This window comes from Ylistrum balloti, unplaced genomic scaffold (genome assembly GCF_031769215.1).
Source record: "Ylistrum balloti isolate Yb309-2 unplaced genomic scaffold, AGI_CSIRO_Ybal_v1 Utg370280, whole genome shotgun sequence".
NCBI classification, from domain to species: domain Eukaryota; kingdom Metazoa; phylum Mollusca; class Bivalvia; order Pectinida; family Pectinidae; genus Ylistrum; species Ylistrum balloti.
The window spans coordinates 952,528-972,265 of record NW_026782215.1 but is presented as its reverse complement, the minus strand read 5'-3'; the positions used below and the strand labels follow the sequence as shown (position 1 = coordinate 972,265).

The 19,738-nt window shown below is 33.1% G+C and overlaps 1 protein-coding gene across 1 annotated transcript; it reads right to left on the bottom strand.

Moving 5' to 3' along the window:
- Window positions 1-1,869: 1,869 nt before the first annotated feature.
- LOC132552818 (synaptic vesicular amine transporter-like) lies at window positions 1,870-15,333 on the bottom strand. Its single transcript, XM_060217012.1, is given in 15 exon segments — window positions 1,870-1,926; window positions 5,742-5,829; window positions 6,074-6,119; window positions 6,672-6,791; window positions 7,981-8,044; window positions 8,376-8,427; window positions 8,946-9,024; window positions 9,699-9,794; window positions 10,575-10,625; window positions 11,948-12,121; window positions 12,760-12,852; window positions 13,051-13,134; window positions 13,392-13,450; window positions 14,599-14,884; window positions 15,174-15,333. Coding segments are annotated over 15 exon segments (1,509 nt in total).
- Between the last annotated feature and the right edge of the window lie 4,405 nt (window positions 15,334-19,738).

Sequence of the window (19,738 nt, the reverse complement as noted above, 5' to 3'; positions counted from 1 at the left end):
AAACATGAATGATGTAATTGCTGTATATGTGAACGAGAAGGAAGTTATTTGCCGTTTCCCCAAATGTAATTTCACAATCGTATGACAGCATATTGATAGTTTACTAATGTGTATGTGTACAGTGTACATCTTGACTTTTGTGTCCAACATACTTGTTCACAGTATACAAACACACACATAAACTATATACACATACCTGTACTTTGAAAGGCCATTTGTGCTCAGCGTAGCGTGTAGTTATGTGTCGATTTCTGTAAGTTGTTGTGTCAGTGGACCAGTTTATTGCTGTGAAATGATATTACAATTGTATTTATCAAAGTTTAAGTTATACTAGCGACCTATACCTCTAATCACAAAAACAAATATCCTAATCGATACAGAATGATAGATGTACATTACATGTCACCATAGAGAAGGATAGGGATAAAATGACGTCAGTGAAATATATCTAACTGGATTCTACAGAGTTAATAAAATCTCAAAGAATGATCGAATGTAAGAATACTTCAAGTGATATTAAATTGAAAGAGAATATTTTCAAATCATTATGTAGATGACATAACATGTACTTACCTTCTTCCTGTGTAGGTACAAATAAACTGAAAGAGTTCCTGGTTTTCCCTGGTATAAACCTCTGGCATACGAAACTTGAACTAAAATAGATCTTTTTTGTGAACGGGAAATACATTTTTCGACGAAAACGATGGGTAGGGTTAATAGTTTTTTCGCTTGGTAACACATTAAACTATGTACATCAATATGATAATAATCTGTAATGCTGTAGTAATCGGATACAAAACCTAGAGTTAATTAGGATACGAACAGGTCAATCTGGCTTAACTATCAACACAAGGCGGGCTTGTGTCTCCCGAAAGGCACACTTCCAACAACAGTATAATATATGTGCTTGAGGAAACGGATAAGGCAGTCCTTGACCTGTCTATTCTACAATACATAATTACATTTGTATTTCCGTCTCAGCTATTCATCTAATATCGTACATATAAAGAAAACGGCATAGCTATGCATTATTTACACCTATATGTAAGTTATGTAATTAAATTTATGATTTTTTGAGAATAACATGTTTTACTCAAATGCGTTAGTGGATATAAATGTGATTTTTTATATCAGATATGCTGATTTAATGAGGAATAAAACATCTAATGAAGTTGTTATAACCTTTATTTTTTTCTCTCTTTCTCCTGTTTTCAGTCCCTTTTCAATGTCTAATTTGGACAAGTTGTATGTGAATATTGCATACTACATCTGTGTGTAGCATTTTCGTGCATCATGTTCAATATCCATTTATAGTGGTATAAGATGATAATCCGATGATGTAATGCTGGCATAAAGTCGTTTTTTTGTTTTGTTTTACAATGTCAGTATATTGTACTTTGTTTCATTTTCCCACATGTTGCTATAATAGAATTTTTAACAATACTGTCTATGTTTTATGTGTGTGTATGTGTGTGTGTTTGTGGGTGTGTGTGTGTGTGTGAGAGTGTGTGTGGGTGTGTGTGTGTGTGTGTGTGTGTGTGTGTGAGAGAGAGAGAGAGAGAGAGTAAAACAGACTGCTCTACAATATATCTGTGGGTTTGAACAGCAAAGTCGCTTGACGATAAGGTTACAGGGGTCTCGTAAAATTCCGACCCATAAGACAGTCACTGACATCTCTAAATAATGCAACAAGAACATTTGCCGGTTTGTCTTTAGCTCAAGTCTATTTTATTATAATATCAGCACGTCATGAAATATGGCATATGAACATCTTAATGCCATCATTAATAAGGAAAATTTATATCGACGAGAGTGTTTATTGTAGTCCGTCCGAATACAACAGCTAGCAATGCTTTTCTTTCCGCCTGGTTATTCCGATTTCGTATCCGTGTAGTTGTCCATTTTCTCCATACTTTCCAGCATGGGCTGTAAAGTAGAAAAATACCCTATATATAACACATTGATTACCATTGATTGATTTATTACTAAAGTTACATGCAAGGAATACACAATCGATGTAAAGCTATCTATAGCGCTAGGTTAGCTTTTCAACGATAGAATTAATTACACAAAATCAAGTATTGACCAATATTCGTAATAGTTTATCAACGTATTATGTATTATGATACATAAGGGGATTTTATCGAAAATGTATGAGGAGAAATAACCATATATATATATATGAAGTAATAGCAACAGTATCGACAAGCAAATTATCAATTTATCGAGACACAAATATTACATAAATTACATCACATACAAAGAACATAAAGCAAATACAAATTTATAAATCTAAATCGAGAGCGGTGGTGTACATTTAAGTGTCCCATTATAGCGGACAAAATCAAAAATTATATATAGTGTTTATACTTTTACTTTCGGTTTTGATGTATTGTAACTTCCATGAAAAGGAGACAGTTGATTTGAAATAAGAAAGATAAAAAAAGAAATATCTGGAAAGCTGTGTTTGTTTGTTTGCCCACTGCTTGAAAAACAGAAGAAACGTCTGGAAAGCTGTGCTTGTTCGTTTGCCGACTGCTTATCGTACAGCAAAACAAACGATACAGATCATGGGTTAGTCAAATGGACATTTTTAACAAATATTTAATTCAATTATTAGATAAGTTAATTTCATTTTACACTACATGCTTACATGCATTAACATATCCGAGTTGCACATGAAAAATCAGTTCATGGAGTCAATATGTACAACTGTACTGGTTGACTCCAGTCAATGGACGCTAGTCAACAATTCTCTAGCAAACGTACTTAAAGCATATTTTTAAAAGCTTTGTTAAAGCATGAATATTATTCTGAATCGAAATTGTTTGATGGATTAATATTTTCCGTTACGGCAATGATGACAAATATTCTTCCTGAACTGAAACGTATGCATTGTCAGTTCTACGGATGACAGTAGTATCACATGCAGAACAAGATTTAATCGTAACGGGGAGAGTTGCTCCACGGCTAAACCAGATACTATTCAACGTCGGTGCAGGATACCTGACCTTTGGTGCACTGCTTTACGCCACAGAGAAGGCAGCCATGCATAACACAGATAAGTCTCGGCCAGTCAACAATTCCTTAGCAAACTACATTGGACAATAAATAGATACCTTGCGGTGTGACTAAACGCCTATGAAGTGTTTATCAACATAGATAAGAGGGTGGGAGAGCCTTACACAAATGACAATATTTAAGTTTCAAAGTTATATTATATTGGCGGCCATGTTTGTTGTCTGATCAAACAACTGATTGACGTGTAAATTTCAGTGACTGCAGCGGCCATATTGGATTCGTCAAAACTCACAAACATATTCTGTAATGGTCAATAATATTCACATAATATTTATGTCAATAAGACCAACGGTTCTTAAGTTATATGCGGTTATATTTTGGCTCCGACGGTCTTGTTTGATAAACAAAATCTCGTTTCCTTGTTCTTTTGTCAATGATGTGAACTAATCATTGGTACATGTATGATGACAAATTTGGACTTTAAAATCAAAACACAGTACCTATTGCAACATTAAAACGAAACCAGTTCATCTGAATATTGTTTTCAACCGATATCATCGTAATTTGTTTATAGCATTAAGTAAATCAATGATCCTGCATCTACTCTTTATATCAATATTTATCTTGTAATAACTTTAAGAATCGGAGTAAAGTTTAATCAAAGTACTGAAAGTACTGAGAGGCTAAATGTATTGAAAAATGTTCACAAATAACCGCAAAGATATATTACTTTCCCCATACTCCTACATTTTGGAATGCAACAATTACTAAAATAAGAGAACCAGAGGCTGTTTTTCTTAATTTTAAGCGATTTTATATCTTCTTTAATTCTTATTTAAAATTTGACGACAATAATGTGAACAAATCAAAATAGGTAAAAAAATAACAAAATACACACAACCATATATTTATCGCCAACAAGCCAAATGATAAATAGCTCTATGATGGAGTTGACTAAATAAAACCTTTGAAATATCCAAGATGTTGAAATTACTATCCCATCAATATGAGGATTTAGACAAATCGAAAGGACTTTACACCTACTTCTTTATTTTGAATGTATTGCAAAGTAATAGTCCTTACTTATTATAATTTTATTTGTAGTTGAGGAAAGTAGATAAGGTGTACACAGCATTTCAGATAGATTAAAGTGTAAGTAATTACATTAAATGTATTTACATGCCTATCTTCCTTGAAGTATCATGATTAGACTTTTCTTCTAGTAATTATGTCTATAAAGACATAATTCTTTGAGATTAAACCAGACTTCCATATATATACAAAATTTACAATATTTTCACTATAGCTACTACTATTTCTGATCTCCAGTGCATTAATGTCACCATGACACGCTAAATGAATAAATATGTTATGGAAATATTTCGTTCTAGTTAATTGATAATCATAAACATAAATATTTTGTATTTTTTATACGCGCTTTGTTTGAAGGAATATTTTCATTTCAAGGAACTTTGATACACATTAACAAACATTGAGAAATCAGCACAATCAACCTTCATCAAATAAAACTAAAAGACAAAAAATATAAGTTATAACAGAGTCAACATCATGATCAGTACAGTATTAAAAATATATCATTCATAAATCATGAGCACCAAATGTACCTTGCCAACGAAATGTAAACTTTTAATCTTCAAAAACTTGAAAAAGTGTCATGCCGGTGGGTGTGAAAAACCTGAAAAAAAGTGTCATATCGGCGGGTGTGCGCGTAGGACGAACAGTCCAATTCGGTGACGTCTAATGAGGTTAAGTGATGTTATATATTAAGACGATCTTGTCACAACGACAAGGATTAAAACAAAATTGATGTTCTGTTTGTAAGTTTTGTTTGTTTATAAGTGCTGTTAGTTGATAATTCAAACCAAGCCCCCAGACTAGCTTCTTATCATTGCGCCAACTCGCACGTACAGTGTTCTGTACGCTTACGTCATGTCGAGAATTCCGTAAAATATATTGTTCAAAATTTATAAATAGGTCAACCACACTGTACTTCTTTTTTGAAATATATAGAAATCGTATTGTTATTAAAAATTAAACTAATTTTGGATGCCTGTAAAATAGCGATTTGAATGATCGCGGCATTATTTACGCAGAAAATTGCCGCTAGAGGGCTCTAACTCTTTTCGATATTTCAGCCAATGAGAAGGCCAGGATCGGTAAAGTTTGTCTGAAAGGCCGTCGCAATAGGCTGTGCGTACCGTGTACGTTTAGCCTAAAAAGACTCCAACTTGAGGAGGATTCGGGGGATGTTAATTTAATTTGTTGAATAAAATTTTGATATTGCTTTAATTCACGTAAGGAGATTGTTTACATTTAGTATTAGACAATCATAGCCATTTTAGAATCCGTGTTTGTTGTTGGATTTATTTATCTCTATTTATTTTTATTTATTTTTTCTGTTTCATCAATACACACTGACACATGAAAATGTGTAACATGGAGGCATACAGGTATTAACAATCAAATACATGACAAGATGGATAGTAAGATACATGTATACATAAAACTCTACGTACCAAAGATATTTTATATAGAACAAGTGTAGGAAATACAATCAAATTAAAGGTAACATTTTCTTCAAAAGTAATGCTAAATTTTTCAATATTTCAACATTTCCTATAATCAAAAGTCGGAAATATATTTGTTTACTGTTACGAACTCGCTTATCTATTTTATCCTGTATATTATCAATTTCTAACCTTATTCTCGTCCTTAAGTGGAGGGTTTCTCAGAAGGATACACAGAGGGCTGAATGCAAAGTTCATGATAGCTATACCCCACATCAGCCTGAAACAAATATAAAACTTAACAAACAATAGACACTGTAATGTAGCATGGACATAAGCTTGTTGGTAAATCAAATACCAATTACACTTTAAAAGTTTGCAAAATGAATTCCATAACTGTAATACCAAATCGCTTATATAGTTTATTGTAATATGGATTCAACGTATTAACAGTCTTTTTTGTATTAACAAAACTATCCTGTTCAATAATTGTATGTTTGTTATCTTCTGTTTCTTATACGTACCATGAAAACCCTACAAGCTTCACTATTTGCCCAGCAATAGAAGGACCTGTGTAACAAAGAAACATGAATACATCAAACAAATTCACGTGCTTCTTACTCGAATCATTTCGTCGGTCCCAGCCTAGCTACATAAAGCATTCGAACTCACTTAAATCGAATACTCGGATATCTTGAACTCCTCCCCCTCCCGCCGGGCTCGAGATAACGAAGTTCGACCGCAATTTTTCTCTTACTAACCACCTGAGATAACTGTCTCATGAATGTTATAAAGCAAAATTATTTTGCCCGTTAGATTTAATGAAACCTTGACTTAAAGTGATGTAGATTTTCCTGATAGAACTTATACAACTTATATAAGCTCCATTTCTCTGTATCAAACTACCTGAAATTCGATCTCTCATTTCGTTCCAATTTTATCTTACAGGTGCCGAAGTACACAAAATAAAAATGAAAGAAGAGGAAGGTTTTAATTTCACTGACTTCGTTTCCGTTTCGTGTCCTTCCTGTTCTAAATACTGCCGTACATTGAAATCACTAGTTTACATGCATCAAATACGTTTCCATGATGTTGTCTTAAATGATAAATAGTATACCACACCTATTCCGTACGCTAGACAGACAGCTAGCTGTGCTATGGCGTATACACTCCCATACACTGCCACATGACGTGTATCTACCAAAAGAGCTAGTAGTGGCATGATTGCAGCGTCCGTGATACCTGTAAAAGAATCATGAAAAGTATCAAACAACTGACATTATATTAGTACTTTGTTACTAATAGAGCGAAGCTATATACCGGTAACATGTACCAAAACCACGAGACGAGATCCCAGGAGTTGATCCATTTGAGAAAAAAATCTTCTGTAAGTGAAAGGACTGGAACATATGTATAATGCTATTATTACAAGTTAACCGGGTAATAAGTTTTTATATAAATGTGTATCATTCAGGTCTTGTAACACGTGACACGGTGGCCGTGGTGAAACATTGATTAAGATGAAGATTTATAAAACTGTGTGCCACGAAACTATTTTTGGTAGACGTTTAATGCATTCGTTAGTCTTATACGAAAACAGTGCTTTAAAAAAGGAATAAAGATATGTATATAAAAATGTCTCAGCTGAGCTTCGAACTCATGAGTCGTAACCAGTCACCCCGTCGCGCTATTTCAAAGATAGCCTCGCGCAAGCGATTAACTAATTCTGTCATGGCTGCACGTTCCATCCAGTGGAAATCATAAGTAAGGATTATATAACACATTTCTGCTTGCAATGAACTGAAAAATACCTCTGATCAACAAACAATTTAAAATTCGACGCTGATTCCGCCATCTTGTTAGCATTATCAGTTAAAAACAGACGACATTTTATCTTGATTTCGGAACTAAAACTATCATATTCCAAAACTACGTTTAGAATTAAAGAAATTAATTTGAAGGCATTGGATTGAATAAAATGATGGATCAAAAAAGAATAATAGCAGTGACATATTAGATTAGAACGGTATTCTTTTGAGCATAAAGCTTTGCCGATCTTCAATACGTTAAAATATCATAGACAACCATTATGGCCAGACGACATTTGGATTGGACATATTTCGGCAAGTACACTTTGAACAATGTCTCCATGCGGTCATATTACCTTATTTAAGTACGATGATTTCAGACCAGTTGTTGTCTAAATACTTATCTAATTATGCAAATAGCTAAAGAAGAATATATTTGTAATGAAAATCGACAAAACTTAGAATACATCGATGGTTTTGTTTCATCGCAACTTACTGTCTAACCATAAACCGTTTGTTAAACTTATATAAAATAATATAAATATGTGGTTGATAATCCCGAGCTAACACAAATGCTCAATATTACGTAGTAAAGAGATCTTGCCGTAAGTGTTTACACTTACCTAAGCCTAGTCCGAGACCAAAGTGAGGAAGAATGAGTTCAGCGACACTGGTAGCAAGAGGGATCTATATTAAAAAGAAATGATATTATGTAACAAACAATTGAAAATTTGTCAGTATCACGAAGTCTTTCACAACAAAAGTTACTTGTTTATGCTGAGATTACGTGATTAACCGTTATTCTTGTAAGTTTATACTCGATTAAAGCAAAAGTCATCATGCATAGCTAATTTGAAATTATAAAAAATATCTATATAACAGCAATGAAAAGTATGAAAAACGTATTGTGTTCTCTTGCCTGATAAGCATTGGGAAATAAAGATGAATAGTTCATCATAGATTGTATAGTGTATATGTATAAAGGAAGATGTGTACCGGAACACATCTTGATACTTACACACGATAGACAAAGACCAATAAGAAGCATACTGCATAGCGAACACACCCATCTGTAAATTTATTAAACGTAAAACACGTAAACTGAAAAAGCAAAGCATTGCACAAAAGACACACAAATGAATAGCATCATTTAAAACAAAATTATATCAGATACAGGGCAACTAAACAACGCTAAGCAAGTAAACACTTCTAGCCTCTGCACTTAGTTTTATTGTATCATTTTTATCAATTAGATATAAAAATAAGCATAAAAACTGTTATAATCCTCCACAATCAAAATGTAGGTAAACTGCAATGAAGTACTTTCTTTAATGATGATACAGTATGCAGTGATTTGTAAGAGTTAGCTCCCTTACAATAACAAATTTATATTTCCTTAACGCTTATTTTCACTGATTAAAGTACATTAGAATTGCCACTGTCAAACATGACTGAAAGGATCATTTTAAATTTTTAATTACATATTATCGTTTCACTACTTATGTACGGACGTAGTATTTGGATGATACAATAATAAGAATTAGGTAGTAATATCATTTAAAATGATATTAACGTTTGATGTTCCTACCTTCCTATTCGTTTAGCAATAACTCCGAAAAAATTGGCACCGACAAAATACCCAATGCTGTCGGGTAAGAAAACCAAACCTGTTAAAGTAAATTATCAATGAATCAAGGAAAAAATTATATTGAGAATGCAATAAATATTTTACATTATCTATTATATCTATCTGCTCAATGCAGTTTACAGATATAGTAGATTGAAGGTTTATTATCATTATTGCATTCTTAACGGCCCGTCAACACATAAACGGTCATTAGGGCCATCAACCGGTAAAACACACAGCGATCCAAAAGGAAAGAGGATTAAACAAATCAAAAGGTAAAAGACAAATGCTAAAAATCTTAAATGGGTATATCAACACAAAAGATCAAAATGGTACGTCATAGTCTATAATATAGACCAACATCTTTCAGGTAATGTAGAATTTAAAAAAACCTCAACAGTTTCAAAAAAGGTTTTTAGACTTGTTGACAAGTAGACAGAAGGTCAATGCAGTCCAATAATAATATAAAAAAAATGGTGAATGGCTCATCACATCCTATGCATCGAGGATTATCTTCGCCTTTCAAAATTCAAGGTAAATAAGTAGCAAGGTTATAGTAATCCTACTGATATCCATCCTGTGATAAATGCCCAGATATGAAGTACACCGTTAGACGTGGAATTGGACTACCTTAGAGAAACATATAAAAAGTATCTTAAAATCTACAATTTACATCTGAGAGACAGGGTATACTTATGTATGTTTACTACATACCCAGCTGCCACTTTTGAGCATGCATGGTATCAATGATCCATATAGGAACCGTAGGCTCCAGTGTCGCCATGGCAGTCGTTGTCAACATCACAGCACCTATTGATTACATGATCAAATTACAGTAGAGAGGTAACAAAATTGGGCAATTATCTTCGATTGTATCAGAGTTTCCTTCCTTCGTTATTGATGTATGAATTTATTATAAACAAATTTACAATAAAATGAATTTTAAAAATGACTTAAATTGCATCATACCATTGTCATTCTAGGACTCGTTAGTGATGGTAAGTGCCTTGATAAATGAAAACCAGATGACGACCTAGCGAATCCAAATTAGAAGAAATACAGTGGAACCTCGTTATCTCGAAGGTGACATGACTTGGGGTAACCTTCGAGTTATCCGAGTATTCAATTTAGCTACGTTCGAATATTTAGTGTGACGTTTGGCTGGGAACGACGTACTTCGAATTACACAGGGTCTTCAAGTTATAAGAGTTCGAGTTAACGAGGTTAACCTGTAAATGTCAAAAACGCATGTATATTTGCACAAGGATGATAGCTACTTGAGATATTGTGTAAGTGTGTATATTCTGACCTTTACTGTTCCACTTTCATAACATATCAAAACGTTAACAGAGGTTACGGTAAACATCGATGACTAGATGCCATGCTTTCGTTTCTATCTATAATTTGTATATTGAGCTTTTTGAACAACAGAAGCACTAATGACGCATTTTTATAGAAATATACTGTTGAAATAGGGCACAAAACCTGTGTTGAATATATTTAATGTTATAAGTATCTCCATCTTGGACGATATCAATACTTATTAAAACGGGTTATGTGTTTTGAAAGCTTTTAACCAAGAGGACTGACCTGCTGCGACAAGTATATATGGATCCCTTAGCAGACGATGTAGTGGAGTACCTGCTGTTGTAAACTGAAAAAAAATCAAATTATTATTTAAATGCCAACAGATTGACAAAATCGTATTCCATAGTCCATGAATTAGAGACAAAACTGAAAAAAAAATGTTTACAAGCCATTGAAATCGTACAAGAACGCAACCAGGTGTTCCGAAATGTTAGCGTCAATCCATGTGAAAGATGGTTATGCCAAGTAAGTCATGTCTCGTTGTGAAATGAGAGCATCATTTACACCACGAAACATACCAACAAATATCGAAATATTTAACTTTATATGACAGCAGGAAAACAACAGAGAAAATACAGACATGTCAAAAGAATCTTAATTCAAGCTAAAATTAGATGAAACAGGTGTGAAATATGAACACATGAAGAGAATTAGACCAGGTGTTCCGGGAGGATCTGCATCATCGACAACACTTGTCATGCAAACCTGGGACAATCCATGTGGGTAAATTCACGTTCCCAAATGATAATAGGGTAAACAACAAAGGAACCAACAATTCCCATACTAATACAAAGGTCTTTGCATTGACTGTTGAATATATTGCTTGATTTTCGTCTATGATCAACTTTCTTTGAACGCGAAATTGAATTCAAAGTGTTCCTACCTTCTGATGAAGACAAGGACGCAAGATCGCCATCTGCAATACTAAACAGGAAGTCACAGTTATGTTTATTTCCTTGTCCTAACAAACATTTATTTGTGTGTATACTGTGCTCTAGCTTCCTAACTAGACACTGCATATACTACATTTCAGAGCAATAGTGATGAAATAAGATATATATGAATATGATAACGACATTTTTATCTATCGCAGTTTATGTAATCCACTATATACTTTATAACTTAAAAGTTATGTACTACAGATAGACATGAATACCTTGTAGTGCTCTACGACAAGCAATTTGGAAATAAATTCGACCTCACGACTATTTGTATTATCAGGTAACAAAATATTCAACGCTGCTGGACTTCCCGACTGAGGTAGCAATACTTTATTTTCACTTCTTTAGCTATAAATTCGAGCTAAATTAACATTGCATATATGATAACCTTTAAATAACATGGGTATCGGTTAAACTGGTAAATGTTCCCGAAAGCAACTTTATGGGACAAATTCTTTTAACGAAGGGTCATCATTCTGAATTAGATTTACTGCACATTATTTTAATATGACGATTGAATAATTCATTTTTTAAAAAGTTTTTAGCTTTGCTCATGACACAAAATTTTAACAAAGGGCAATAACTCTGTCCTGAGGTAGTCATTGGCCCAGACTTTGTTTCGCTGCACATTGATTTTGTATGATTAATGTATACATCACTTTAAATATCAAGGTAAAGTAATGCTCCAGACACAACACACAGTCTTAGTATGATCAACATGTACACAATGTGTCTTACCAATATCTACTGCCACAAACGTCGCTATGGTAACGAATGGTGTATATTTATTGCTGTACGTATACAGGAAACCTCCAAAAGGATACCCAACTGAAGAAGAAATAAACAATGCATTAAGATACTTTAATAGTGATAAGACTTTAACTATAAACAAATAAGCAGTGCTGGTTGATGCTAAGAAAAAAAATCAGAGAATATATACCTTTCTGTTTGAAATGAATTATATTTGGTAATGTTTGGGCAGTCTTACTTCCGTGTTAACAAAAGGAACAAGCTTACGGAGCTATTTATCATACTTCATGGGAAACTGCAATACACGAAGGGCCTATAGCCGAATATGTTTTTTTATATAAGGATCTATTGCAATACTAGGAAGTTTAATATATTCATCATATATCTATGTTTCTAATATGTTTAGATAACATCTTTCATGGTGATATTCAACTAGATCTTTGAGTAATACATATCCTTTCATATATAAATCCGCTTAAGCATTTTACAATTAAATCCTAACATTTACTCGTAATTATTTTCTTATTTAATATATTCAATTTTCCTTTCAATTTGCAAAGAGAATCCTCGCCAATCATGATAAAAATAAACCATCACAGAGTTTAATTTCTCTGTAAATCGATATTTTGTAATAGCAGTAAATTTCCTTGGGGATACAGAGTGAAATTTCCAATACAATTGACTAATTACAGTATATTGTGTACCTATTGACTTACCAACAACACCTAATGCACTTCCTCCCATTGCAACTCCCATAGCACGGCTTCTCTCTTTGTCATCCTGATAACGATCAGCAAGTAAACTCATTCCTGTCAATGTGATGAAAATTATATCATTTTATGTCGAAATGAAAATAAATCGAAACGACTTTACAATTTGTTCTTCAAAAACATGTATTTCTAAATTAATAAAAAAAATAACAATATTATGTCACACTATCATAGGACTGCCCAATTACCAGCTTTATTGATATTCTTCGACTGTAATACTTTACATTTTACTTTTACCTGCTATAGTAGAAGCCGCTGATCCGATCCCTTGAATACATCTGGCTATTAGCAATGGGACAAGCGACGCCCCGAAAATGTAGACTGATGTTAAAATAAGAAAGATGATTACTCATTGCAATGCCTAAAGGTTGGCTACGTTAGCGATAAAGCAAAAGGTTGATTGATTTATTAAAATTTAGGAAATGCCAATTCAATCACATAGATTGATAAATATTTTTTTTGTAAAATAGTGAAGAAAAACGCATTCTACAGCTGTTTCTACTCAGTATTGTTAAGTGTTTATAATTAGTAGATGAGTCAGAGAAAGCCAAATCGACCATTAAAATCTTCATACTTACTCACGGAGGACGCCAATAATGTGTTTGTTCCAATGAAAAGCAGAGCAGAATAACCAAACCTGGAATATAAGCAAAATTCGCTCAGATTCTTCAAAACGAAACGACTTGAACTATCGTTTTCAAGAAAAAAGTCGATGACACGACAATATCAGTTTATATGATAAATCCTTTTATCAAATGCAATAACTGATAATTGAAATATGTGTATGAAGATTAGAAGCAAACACTACAGATTTAAGGAACAGGACGGGGAAACCAAGAAAACTTTAATTTGACCAATATGTGTAATACATGCAGACGCAACGCCATACCCTATCAGAATGTGATTGATCAAAAATAAAACAGGTGAACACACAAATGATATAATGATATAATCCCTTGTTCAATCAAATGAAATCAGTAATGTATTAATGGACAAATCTGGCCAATCAGAACAAGGGCATGTTTGTACCAATTTTTCTCTTTCCTACCATTCAATACATGTAATAGCAGCAGCAGAAAATCTGCGATATTTAGGGAAGAGCAATCAATAAAAGTCAATCAAATGTAATCATCCTGAAATGTGTTCATGTACATCTAAGAATGTCCTAGATATCCATCTCTCCATCAGTTCTAAATGGTTATTAGATGGTCATATTGGTGCATGGACCTGTGGTAGCCCTATACTACAGCCTGATGATAACTGAATTATCGTTTAGCAATTACGGTTTAACGTATTCGTGTTTTACTAAAAATAACAGAAACCCCTGACGGTCTTTAGTAACTCTAGAAATATATTATAAAATACATTGTTGTCTGTATAGCACAACCTTTTGTAAGCATTTGAGAAAAAACATATAGCCGGTATATTATAAAACTTGTCATTGATTTGACTTGAATTGAATCGATTGCAACAAACCACTATATGTCATGCCATTGTATCGAGACAATCAACATGACAAATCTGCTACATGTTTTATAATATTTGTTTTCAGTTCAAATATGGTGAAATGTTATAAAAATGCTCTATTTTGTAATTTTATTTAGGGTTGAAAGTTACATAAAAAAGGGTAAAATCGAGCTTAAACTTCATGCATCTAGGGGACATAAGACCGAAACTAATGAAATGGCCTAATCGTTAATAGGTAAGAGAATAAACAAGGAAACTTTGGAGGAATAGGATATGTTTTACAAGTGCCCTGACAAAAAAAAGACTATATGAACTTACCTATTGCAAAGCATTCCAGCGACTGGATTTGCTACAATTTGTATTAATGCTTTTGACGATAACAGCCATCCAACTCTACTGTTCTCGTCTACAGCGCTGAACGACATAAGCAGCCTTTTAGCCAATCCTATATCATTTTCAGTGGTGTTGATATAAGGTTGCACTTCCTGGTTTACTGTTAATATAGTATCCGTAACGTTTACGTAATTTGAAAAATGTCCTTTCCGTATGGTATCCTCTAATGATTTCTTATCAAGGTCTATCAGAATCTCCGGAATAACAGGAACTGAAAATAAGGCATATTTGTATGACAAAATCACTGCAACTCCGATTATCTTTTTAAAAATGTAACACACCATAAAAAGTGGACACATGCATGGTCTGCAATGATCGGGATTTCCATCTTTCTACAAAAGTGTTCAATATTCTTTTTTTCTTCAAAAATGTGACTAATTGAAGTTTGTCGATAAAATGTATATCATACCATTACGTTCAGGTCATCGTTACGTAAGTTTGTTATTTATGAGAGCATTGTTGCAATGATCATATATCTATCTGGATTGATGATGTCTTACCTACTGCCGTCAGAAGTAGATTGTCTAGCATGTTTGTATAGAACACAAGAACAAGGATCGACACTCTGGATGCTTTAGCCTGTGCTAGGATAGAACCCCAAAGCTCGACAAGAGATGTCTGCAACAGCGGCTGTTCAAAGACAGTGGAGTAAACAAACATGAAAGTCTGATATCTGAATTGTGTCAATCAAATCTGTGAGCAAAATTTATCAAATGTGTCGTGTATATCGCGCATATTCATGGAAGATATAAGTATATATATCGATGATGAAGTCCAGAATCTACCAACTGGACATTTCCTTAAAAGAGGTTTCGATATTCAGGATAACAAATTAGTTTTTCTAAAATAGTATGATTCCAGACTTCAATAAAGTGTTTATAAAGCATCACGATGGAACTCCAGGTCTGCTTTTACAAAATGCATATCGAATTTAAATAAATCATGATTATAAATGTTATTGACATATGCATGCAAATATTGCATTGGAATTAAACGTATTGTATGAATTCCAGTAATATTGTGCCTCTGAACAATGTTCTAAAACACGAAATTTCTATTTCAACTTATGGTTCATTCAAAACAAAGAAATCTGATTGTCAGCCTATGCAAAATATATCAAATTTGTGATACTTAATCTATTGTTTCCCTTTAAAAAACCCACAGTTTTGATTTGGAGCTATTTAAACGTTGCTGAGTGGTTCATAATTAAATTTTATGAGTTTGTAAAAAGTTTGCTGTTTAAGCAACCTTCTGAAAAAAAATATAAAAAAGATAAAACATAGCATATTTTATCAAACAGAAATGATTTAAGAATTCAATCTATTTCAAGTTTTTTAGACGTATACATAAAAAAACTATGGAAAAAACTTACCATGGTAAATAGTGAGGCTTAAAGATGCAGCATCCGTCACACAAATAAAGAGAAAATCTCGAATTTTCTCTCGAGGTGTCGTAGAAATAGTTTTGCTGACGTTCTATCTATTTCACACTCGACTGAACCCCATAATGGGATATTGGTATAATGTCGAAGGCATGAAGAGGACACTTTCATTACATGCCTATAGATAGAAGCCTCCATCACATTTGAAATTAATATCAGCACTCAAGACATTATCTCGCAGGGAAATTGAAACATCGACGACACACCCAAAGTGATTTAATCAGAAAGTAGTCGGATGTGATCTATGGAGATGCACGTACATTTCCAAAATAAAATTCATCTATTTGCTACCGGATCGCCTTGCTCTTCACTCTAACTGGTACCGTAATGTTCATACTGTAAACAGCATGTCTCATTGGTAATTATACTTCAGCGGGTTTCTATCTTAATGTTGCAAACTAGTCTACTTCATTGTCATTTGATGTTTACCTATGAAAAACGAACCTGTTCTATGCTGACAAATATACAATCAGTGCCTGTCTTTGTAATGTGCAGAGTATTTTAAAACATAACGTTTGTTTTGGAAAAAATGCAAGAGTATGTTTCATATTGATAATTGTTTTAAAATTTGAGTGCATAATAGATTGCATTGTCGATGTCTTTAATCATTGGTGTGTGGAATCCGTGAGGACGCCCTTGGCTTGGCAGGTTATCGAGAGATGCAGGTTGATGAAGATGATAGGGGTGTTTTACTGTCATCATAATAATCTCACTGGGAACGATGTCAAATTCCTTATGAGATTTTTTTTTTAACTTTAGAATTTCGTGTTAGTTAGCATATGGTGGATGTTGTTGATGAAGCAGAAGACACTTAATCTTCCGGAACCTATCCCATTTATTTTTTAGAGAGCCAATATTTTGCCCAAGTTTAATCAAATTTGATTTTTAACTGATGTTTTTGTTGACATGTAGGTATTTAGCTGGTTTTGTCAGGAATTGGCTTCAGGTTTGAACAGCTGATCAGAATTTACCTGTCTGCATATTTACTTAAATATTAATACAATTTTCTAGACTTTCCGTGAAATATTGCTTTTCATGGAAGTCTCTCTAACTTTGGATTGGAGATAATGAGTTGTTTACTAAATGGACACTATTTCCGCTAATCATATGGTGACATCATTAAGAGAGACAGCTGTAGTGAGAGCGAATCGAGAAAGTACACTAATTACCAATCATATCTGTCGACCTCCTTAGCACCCCAGGAAATATACAATGTCTTGTGTAGCATCCAATGATATCATGGAAGGAAAACTTGAAATGTGTCCACTAAAACGTCAGTGGAGACGCTGTGAGGTATTGAGAGAATTCCAATTAATTGTTACATACCCAACGATCTTTAAGAAATTACCACAAATTTGCAACATGCATTCAACGATTTTAATATTTAGAATAGATAGAGAATATTGAAGTTTTCTCGTTTTAGTGTTATATATATTGCATGAAAATGACAATACATCTATCTATTTTGATATACAAGCATTCAAGACCGATATTCAGAGAAGTTGGGGAAATGTTAGCACGTTCTTTAATGTCGGGAACTTTGACGTTACATTTTAAAAGGCGACGCCATATTGAATTGACTGCTTTATTTGGAAACTACCATTTTGTGCTGCTATCTTGTAAGGATCACTTGAAAAGCTGTCTTACCATTAATGTCAAGAAATAAAAATGACAAACCAACTTATCCAATGCTTTATTTGCTCCACAACAGAAATATTGACAAATTTCAATGCAACGGCTTTTAAATAAAAAGGGCTGTAGAATCACTGTAAAAAGCTGTATCATACTATTACCAGTGATTATGTAAGATTTCTTGTATCATCACCGCAGTGATGATATTTGGCACTTTTCCAGTAACATGCGTTTTCCGTACCAATTTCGTATCTTCAATATACTTTGCAGTGCCTTGAATAAACATTTTATTTTTGAACCCAGCTAATCCTCTTATTATCAAGATACTTATCTATGAATATTGTCCATGACTTATTTTCAAGATCGGCTTATTTGAATTTTTCTGGTTATTTATAGCTTTGAAACATTTTTATAAGTAAATATGATTAATTGATAAGATTTTTAACTACCTAACTGTATTTTTATCATTTTCCAGAATAAAAATCGAAATTATGTCATAATGACCACATTTGTGACGTAATCTTTTGAGCCGTCTGTTTGAAAACTTGTTGATAACGATGTATGAATGTTAGTTGTCAATGTGTGTATTCAGTGTGTAAAATGAATTTCATTTGACTTTAAAGAGTACACCAGGTTCGTTTTATTGACAAATTGCTGAAATTGGAGTTTTACGTTACGCTTCCAAAATACACAATGCTAAATATCTGTAACAAAAATTCTGAGCTGTTTAGCCGTTCAGAGGAATAAGACCTGGTCTATCGGGTTTATTTGGTGTTTGAGTAAACAGAGTCATCACTAGACTATGTGGACAATTTAATACTTTCCAAATATAAACGTCATAAATACCCTATATCAATAATAGCTAATAAACTTCTATTGATTTTAGTAACCAGATAACGATAGTGCCGCAGTTATATAATTTAGGTACTTAATTACAAAATAGATAAGTTTAAACGGTCGTCAGAATGTTGATAAAAGGATTGACGTCTTTAAACCATACTTGTTAAAGTGTTTGTGAGACTAAATCTTTTCATTTCAAGATGTTGCATATGCAAGGTAACATAAACATATACATATCTATATCCTATAAACATATGGTTACGATGGTATAGGTTATACCTTAAGTGAACATATTTCAAAAAGAACTGTCAGCTTGACATTGAAATATCTAGTTTTTTTCTGCACTGTTACATTAGAAGCACTGCCATGTTAGAAATGAGTTGGAATTTTGTTACTTAAAATACAAAACCAATCCTGATTAGGACTTATGATATATGGGGCAAGACAACTTTTAACATGCTATCAAATTAATTTAGTAAATTTATATACAACATTGAGAAATTAAATAGATCTCACAAGATTTTCTATTTTAGGCAATACAAATTATCCTTATTTATATATATATAAATGTTTCACTTAACTTCCCTGACACAATGAGAAAGTACAATGTTCGATAGAATTGACATCAATAAGTTGTTGGTAACCATTTTTAATCACATTAAGTGAAAAACTGAAACATAATGTTATTTTATTTCTGTATGAATAGCTCAATCTTTGAATGTAATTTTACAGCTTGATGTACGGGGCGCTGGTGCCATGATAATCGTAATTGCACTGTAGACGAAATTATGTTTGTAAAATATTTGAAGTATTAACACTTTATATGGAGAAAAAATAAAAATAAAGTGCTATCGTTATATAGAGAATAATTGATAAAGTAGTATCATGATATCAGCGGTGAGTGATTGCGGAATCTTAATGAAATATTAAACTGTGTATTTGTGTTGTAGGGGAGGGGAGATAGTATTGTGCGATCAAATGGCTTAATGTGTGTGAGGTAAACTACTCTTAACCCTTGTGGAAAATGATAGACATGTGATATTTGAAAATATCAACTGAATATCATCATTGCGGTCATTTATGTTTAATAAAAATATGTCTTCACCGTTCTCCACTCAAGGAGATATTGAATATCGTTGTTGACGTAAATTA